This window comes from Pseudoliparis swirei, chromosome 7 (genome assembly GCF_029220125.1).
Source record: "Pseudoliparis swirei isolate HS2019 ecotype Mariana Trench chromosome 7, NWPU_hadal_v1, whole genome shotgun sequence".
Classification (NCBI taxonomy): Eukaryota; Metazoa; Chordata; class Actinopteri; order Perciformes; family Liparidae; genus Pseudoliparis; species Pseudoliparis swirei.
Window position 1 is genome coordinate 13,750,698 of NC_079394.1, and position 8,781 is coordinate 13,759,478.

At 42.4% G+C, this 8,781-nt stretch overlaps 1 protein-coding gene across 1 annotated transcript in view; it reads left to right on the forward strand.

The window, feature by feature from the left end:
• Nucleotides 1–1,237, forward strand: part of surf4l (surfeit 4, like) — a 3,165-nt gene extending 1,928 nt beyond the window's left edge. The window contains exon 6 of the mRNA XM_056419158.1: nucleotides 740–1,237. Within this exon, the coding sequence (XP_056275133.1) occupies nucleotides 740–1,006 (267 nt within the window). The 3' untranslated portion in view covers nucleotides 1,007–1,237. The remainder of the gene's footprint in view (nucleotides 1–739) is intronic.
• Nucleotides 1,238–8,781: the final 7,544 nt, after the last annotated feature.

Sequence of the window (8,781 nt, forward strand, 5' to 3'; positions counted from 1 at the left end):
ACACACACAATGACACACACACAGAGTGAGACACACACACACACACAATGACACACACACACAGTGAGACACACACACACAATGACACACACACACACAGTGAGACACACACACACACAGTGAGACACACACACACAATGACACACACACACAGTGAGACGCACACACACACAATGAGACACACGCACACAATGACACACACACACACAGTGAGACACACACGCACACAATGAGACACACACACAGTGAGACACACACACACACACAATGAGACACACGCACACAATGAGACACACACACAGTGAGACGCACACACACACAATGAGACACACGCACACAATGACACACACACAGTGAGACACACAAACAGTGAGACACACACACACACAGTAAGACACACACATACACAGTGAGACACAAACACATGGAGAGTCTTTAAGGTCAGAAGACCTCCTTCCTGTAGTGAGTCTCATCATCCTTGGTCATGTTGGCATGTAGCATGTTATATGTTATCATATGTTCATATATAATTTTATTGATGATTATAGTTTTGTTATTTCTTTCAAATTATTTACAATAAAACTGATTCTGAACATGCTATCGTTACAGTTAGCATGTAGCATGTTATGTTAGCATTGATAGCACAATGCCGCTGAGGATGATGGGAATTCCTCCTCCTGCATCACTGCAGTGAACAGATTCAGCTACAATCCTGACCGGCCTCTTGTTTGTGACCCAGATCCTCCAGAACCTGGTGGGCTCGGCGCTCATGGTGCTGGTGGTGGTCGGCTTCAAGACCAAGCTGGCCGCCCTGACGCTGGTCGCCTGGCTGCTCGTCATCAACGTCACCTTCAACGCCTTCTGGAGCATCCCGACATACAGGCCCACCCACGACTTCCTCAAGTACGACTTCTTCCAGACCACCTCGGTCATCGGGGGCCTGCTGCTGTTGGTGGCCCTGGGGCCCGGGGGGGTCTCCATGGACGAGAAGAAGAAGGACTGGTGAGGAGGAGGGGGATCTCCATGGGCGAGAAGGAGAAGGACTGGTGAAGAGGAGGGGGATCTCCATGGGCGAGAAGGAGAAAAATGGAGTGGTGACGAACTGATGCTAAAATAAGGAAGAACAGATGAGAGTAACTGTAGAAGATGCTTTTATTTTGAAAAAATCCCCAGTTCTTCCTGTGAATTGTTCTGTAAACTGAATATGATCAAATAAAAAAATTATATTGAAACTGTAGAGAGCAGTGAAGCCTTCTGGTTCCCGAACTTCTCCGTCAGCTCCACCAGGTGGGGAGCAAAGCACATCCCCGGCGGCCATTTTATTATGTGCACAGTTGTCGCGGACTAGCTTCAGTATGAACTCTTTGTTTTTAGCTGTAAGACATTTCCATCAACAGGAGTAGCACCAGCGCAGCAGGAAACTAAACTGTTAGCTCGGTGGCTAGCTGGCTAACTCCACTGTGCTTTACCTCCACACTGGAGGTCCTTCTCTTTACTTCCCATCGCTATGGAGACGGACAGGCTAGCTAGCAAGCCATCGTTCTCCTGAGCTCTTTCGGTTCCACTGACCATGAAATTATATTTTATTATTCAGAATTATTCATTAAATATTATGCGGCAGTCACAGGAAGTCCCTCCCACAACTCACAGGTAGAGAGGAGAACTCTCCCAAGCAAAGTTCAGCCTTTAAAACACAGATTTCCTCACATGGCGTCCTGACCTCGGATCTGAACCGTCCAGGAGGAGAAGAACTCCATCTCCTCAGCGCTGTCTGTCCCTGTCACTCGTGACAATACGATGATACGGTGAGTGTTGTGTTGTTATGATCTATTCTTGAGAAACATACATAAGAATATTAATCTTCAGAAATATTGCAGCTGCTACATGACGAACACATCGGAACATTTCATATTTCAGATAAATATTAACCACGTTGACTCCTTTCCTTTGTGTTCTCTCAGGATCTTTACTGTCTAAAACATGTCGCGTTATCTTTGGTGTATGTTTTCAAACCATCCAGCAGGTAAAGCCGTTTAGCTTCACAAACCTGTTTCACGCACACACACACACACACACACAAACACACAAGCTGACAGTTACAGCTGCTGCTCTGTGGAGAAATCAATAACTCATAATTGCAGTGTGTCGTTACGTCATCACAACAAACCACACGTGAATCCGTCCAATCTCTCTCTTCCTCTGTCCTCTTCCTCTGTCCTCTTCCTCAGTCCTCTTCATCTGTCCTCTTTCTCTGTCATTTTCCTCAGTCCTTTTCCTCAGTCCTTCTTCCTCTGTCCTCTTCCTCTGTCCTCTTCCTCTATCCTTTTCCTCAGTCCTATTCCTCAGTCCTATTCCTCTGTCCTCTTCCTCAGCCCTTTTCCTCTGTCCGCTGTCCTCTTCCTAAGACCTGTTCCACCACCACATTCCTTTTTTTCAGGTTTTTCATTAAACACTAAACATATTTATTTAAATCATATTTAAGTCAGATATTTAAATATACATATATTATATAAATCAGATGTTTAGATATATACAAATTATATGAGTTATATGTTTAAATATATATACATTTAATAAATAAAAAATCTGTTTAATTATATAGTATAAATCAGCTTAATTATTGTATGAATCATGTATCTGTATATTTCATATATCTATAGATCATATAAATCAGAGGTATAATATCTTCACCACTAGATGGAGCTCCAGTTCTTCATCTTCATCAAAATATAATGCATGAGTTGAGTGATTGAAGGGTTTTGTCTACTGAAGCATAAGTATATATATTTATATTTACACTTTATATATGTATATGTATTATTTTAAAATGACATATGTTATATATATATGTATATATTCATATTTACATTCGATATATATAAGTATATTTACACTGTATATATATGTATATTTATATCTGAATGATATGATATATTTACACTATAAATAAGTATTTATATTTACGCTATATATGATGTATACGTATGTATATTCATATTTACATTGTATACAGTATGCACTCTTATTTATGCAATAATAGCAAATAAGAACAAATTAAAAGGATGTTTATCACCATGTCAATAATAAATAATATTATTGTTATTAGAATAATTATGTCAATAAATCAAGTTGTGATTTAAGGTTTAATATTACAAATAAATATTATTATTAACATTATAATTATTATTGAAATTGCTCTGAATCCTCAAGGTTTTGTTTATTGATTTTTCAGATAATATTTAAAATATCTGATCATTTCATTTACATATTGATAATTTAAAATGATTCATGTTTAAATATAATATCTTCAAATTGAGTGTGTGTTTGTGTGTGTGAGAGTGTGTGTGTGTGTGTGTGTGTGTTGGAGGTTAAATGTTAAAAGCTTTAGTTCTTCCAGCATTTAACCCGAGCCGCTCTGATTTCCCAGAAGTCTTTGTGTTTACAGTTTATTTACCGTCAATAACCTTCAACTTCCTCTTCGTCTTCCTCTTCGTCTTCATCTTTCTCCTCGTCTTCCTCTTCGTCTTCGCCTTCATCTTCATTATCCTCTTCATCTTCCTCTTCGTGTTCATCTTCCTCTTCATATTCCTCTTCGTCTTCATCTTCGTCTTCATCGGTATGAAGCAGCTTCTTCACGTCGAATATACAAAGTATATATGAAACAATTACTTTCACTAATACTACATTTATATATATAGTATTACTACATTTACATATATATAGTTTTACTACATTTACATATATAGTAATACTTCATTTATATATATAGTATTACTACATTTATATATATATAGTAATACTACATTTATATATATAGTATTACTACATTTATATATATATATAGTAATACTACATTTACATATATAGTAATACTTCATTTATATATATAGTAATACTACATTTTCATATATATTATTAGTACATTTATATATATATATATCGTAATACTTCATTTATATATGGAGTATTACTACATATTATACATATATTGAGTAGTATATTTAGTAGTATAGTTAGTATATTTAGTAGTATATTTAGTAGTAAATGTAGTAGTATATTCAGTAGTATATTTAGTATATTCAGTATATTCAGTATATTTAGTAGTATATTCAGTAATATATTAAGTATATTTAGTAGTATACGTATCAGTATATTTTGTATATTTCGTAGTATATTCAGTAGTTTATTTAATAGTATATTTAGTATATTCATCCATCAACAGATTGTTTTTTTCTCAACGAATGATCACGAAGAAGTCAATTAAACACAAGGACGGGGAGACGACCTTGTGACACACACACACACACACACGCATACACACAAACACACACACACACATGTCCTTCACAGTCACTCTGCTAATGGACAAACTGGAATCAAACATGATGAACTTCTTCTTTGTTTCATTTAAAAGCTTTTCAGCAGATTCAGGATCAGTTGTAACAAGCAGAGCTGCCTCTCCTATTTCCTCTCTCCTATGTCCTCTCTCCTATTTCCTACCTCCTATGTTCTCTCTCCTATGTACTCTCTCCTATGTCCTCTCTCAAATGTCCTCTTTCCTATGTACTCTCTCCTATGGCCTCTCTCCTATTTCCTTATTCCTTTGTCCTCTCTCATAGGTGCACTCTCATATGTCCTCTTTCCTATGTCCTCACTCCTATGTACTTTATCCTATGTTCTCTCTGATATGTCCTCTCTCCTATGTCCTCTCTGCTATGTCCTCTCTCCTATGTCCTTCCTCCTATGTCCTCTCTCCTATGTGCTCTTTTTTATGTACTCTATGCTATGTCCTCTCTCCTATGTCTTCTCTCCAAGACATCAGTGAGCTGGTTGTTCTCCTCTGGTTTGATCTATAGATATAATTATAGAGTATCATCTGTATAACTATGAAGTTTATGGACGAGTGTTTCCTGATAATATTGAGATGAGTCCTCGATCAGCACTAAGGTCTAACAAGACCAGTACAGATGAGTCCTCTATCAGCACTAAGGTCTAACAAGACCAGTACAGATGAGTCCTCTATCAGCACTAAGGTCTAACAAGACCAGTACAGATGAGTCCTTTATCAGCACTAAGTTCTAACAAGACCAGTACAGATGAGTCCTCTATCAGCACTAAGGTCTAACAAGACCAGTACAGATGAGTCCTAACCCTGTCATGTTCTGTTTCGGTGGTGTTTTCTAAATCCTGACTGAAACTGACTACTTCCTCAAGGATCTTAGAGAGGAATACAATAATAACCTTATCAATCATTATCAACATCCACATGAATATTAAAATATAAACAATAATAACCTTAGCAATTTGAAGGACAAAACTTGATATACACTCTGAATATGGACCTGGCTGTAATGTCTTCCAGGTTGGATGAAAGCTTTCAAATGAGTTGTGGTTTAGTTTAGTTTAGGATTTATTAATAAGCTCGAGTCAAAGATGGCTGCTACTCCACCTCCTCGGAGGTGTCCGACATTGTATCGGTGTGTATTGGCTTGTGTGTGTATATGTGTGTGTGTATATATGTGTGTGTGTGTGTGTGTGTGTGTGTATCGGCTTGTGTGTATCTGTGTGTATGTGTGTGTGTGTAATTGCTCTATAGTTTCTACCCACTGAGTGTCTAACTGCTTTATAATGTCAGTCTGTCAGTCAGAGAGTCAGTGAGGAGACAAGGGAGGAGACAAGGGAGGAGAGGAGACAAGGAGACTGAAGATGGATGTTTTTGGATGACGGACAGATAATAGACACACACACACAGACAGACACACACACACACACACAGACAGACAGACAGACAGACACACACACACAGACAGACATACACACACAGACACACACAAACAGGCCGACACACACACAGACAGACACACACGCACACACACACACACACACACTGAGTGTATAATGGCGGCAGGTTGACTCATCAGTGTCACCAATGATTTCCTGCCATTATCCTGTCTAAGCCTTCACACACACACACACACATATACACACACACACACATTTCTATGGATGCGATTTATTTCCCAGGATTTCTTTCAGCTGGTCATTATGTTGTTATATTAGATGAACACATGAATCTTTGAAGTCAATTTTTGGAAATTAGGACTAACAGAAGTAAACACAAAACAAAACGAACCCTAGTGACGGGTAGAAGAGTAGATGGGTAGACGGGTTGAAGGCGAGACGGGTCGATGGGTAAATGGGTAGATCAGTGGATGGGTAGATGGGTAGACGGGTAGATCAGTGGATGGGTAGATGGGTAGACGGGTAGATCAGTGGATGGGTAGATGGGTAGACGGGTAGATGGGTAGATCAGTGGATGGGTAGATGGGTAGACAGGTAGACGGGTAGATCAGTAGATGGGTAGACGGGTAGATGGGTAGATCAGTGGATGGGTAGATGGGTAGACAGGTAGATGGGTAAACGAGTAGTTGGGTGGATGGGTAGACGGGTAGACGGGTAGATCAGTGGATGGGTAGATGAGTAATAATAATAATAATATATTAGATTCATATCGCGCTTTATAGAAATCTCAAAGATGCTTAAAGGGTTGAAGGGTAGATGGGTAGATCAGTGGATAGGTAGATGGGTAGATGGGTTGAAGGCGAGACGGGTAGATGGGTAGATCAGTGGATGGGTAGATGGGTAGATGGGTAGATCAGTGGATGGGTAGATGGGTAGACGGGTAGATGGGTAGATCAGTGGATGGGTAGAAGGGTAGACGGGTAGATGGGTAGATCAGTGGATGGGTAGAAGGGTAGATGGGTAGATCAGTGGATGGGTAGAAGGGTAGACGGGTAGATGGGTAGATCAGTGGATGGGTAGATGGGTAGACGGGTAGACCAGTGGATGGGTAGAAGGGTAGATGGGTAGATGGGTAGATCAGTGGATGGGTAGAAGGGTAGATGGGTAGATCAGTGGATGGGTAGAAGGGTAGACGGGTAGATCAGTGTATGGGTAGATGGGTAGACGAGTAGAAGGGTAGAAGGGTAGATGGGTAGACACACACACACACATATTATACACACACATATTATACACACACACATATTATACACACACATGTTACACACACACATAAAAGTCACCTCCCCTCTCAGCATTAAAAGGCAGCTGTCATTAAACTCACTGTGGTATGAGAGTGTGAGTGTGTGAGTGTGTGTGTGTGTGTGTGTGTCTGTGTGTGCGTGTGTGTGCGGCCATTAGGCAGCCACCACGTCGAGGACTCGGTCCACTCTGGCATGCTGGGAAAATCTTCAGCTTCCCTGCCGGTTTGAGCCCCGAGCCAGAGAGCAAAATGACAGGGTTGACTCCTGCTGGACGCCCCGCACCGCGAAACTAGCGCTCCTCCACCTCCTCACCCGAACCCTGCAATTAACACGCTGCTGAGATGAAGAGGGGGGAGGGGGAGGGAAAGGGGGGAGAGGAGACGTTTTAAAGAGTCCTTTATTTCACTATTGCGATTAAAATAGAGAAACACTCTGAAACATCATTTAAAAAATAAATTAATGATAGTCCAACAAACAAACAAACAGCCAAAGAACGAAAGAAAAGAAGTAAACAACCACAATGTTCACCTTGTACCAGCAGCACCCACTGAGCATAGCCTGTCCCAGTAGCCCACCTGTCCCAGTACTCCACCTGTCCCTGTAGCCCACCTGTCCAATATGTGCAATAACTCTTATTGATGTGCTACACTGTACAAAGTCTTACCCACTGTCGTTTTTATTATTATGATTATGATTATAATTATTAGCCCACCTGTCCCTGTAGCCCACCTGTCCCTGTAGTCCACCTGTCCCTGTAGCCCACCTGTCCCTGTAGCCCACCTGTCCAATATGTGCAATAACTCTTATTGATGTGCTACACTGTACAAAGTCTTACCCACTGTCGTTATTATTATTATGATTATAATTATGATTATAATTATTGGCCCACCTGTCCCAGTAGCCCACCTGTCCCAGCCCACCTGTTCTACAGCCCCGTGCACCACCATCCAGAACTCCTCCACTGCCTTCCAGACCTCCTCCATCGCCCTCCAGACCTCCTCCACCACCCTCCAGACCTCCTCCACCGCCCTCCAGACCTCCTCCATCGCCCTCCAGACCTCCTCCACCACCCTCCAGACCTCCCCCACCGCCCTCCAGACCTCCCCCACTGCCCTCCAGACCTCCTCCACCACCCTCCAGACCTCCCCCACCGCCCTCCAGACCTCCTCCATCGCCCTCCAGACCTCCTCCACCACCCTCCAGACCTCCTCCACCGCCCTCCAGACCTCCCCCACCGCCCTCCAGACCTCCTCCATCGCCCTCCAGACCTCCTCCATCGCCCTCCAGACCTCCTCCACCACCCTCCAGACCTCCTCCACCGCCCTCCAGACCTCCTCCATCGCCCTCCAGACCTCCTCCACCACCCTCCAGACCTCCTCCACCGCCCTCCAGACCTCCTCCACCACCCTCCAGACCTCCCCCACCGCCCTCCAGACCTCCTCCATCGCCCTCCAGACCTACTCCACCACCCTTCAGAACTCCTTCACTGCCCTCCAGACCTTAGTCCTGAAGCTGGTGATGACAGCCGGCGTCCTCATGAAGCTGTTGAAGATCAAAGGTTCTTCCAGTCTCACCAGCGTCACGTGAGATGTTAACAACCTGCATGAAGACCGATGGTTTGATCCTGGAGCTGAGACGGAGAGGTAGATTACTATCCTGCTGACCAGGAACCCTGAGGGCGGAGTTTAACTGTCCATGTAAGAATCATGTGATCATGAGATAATGTGATCATGTG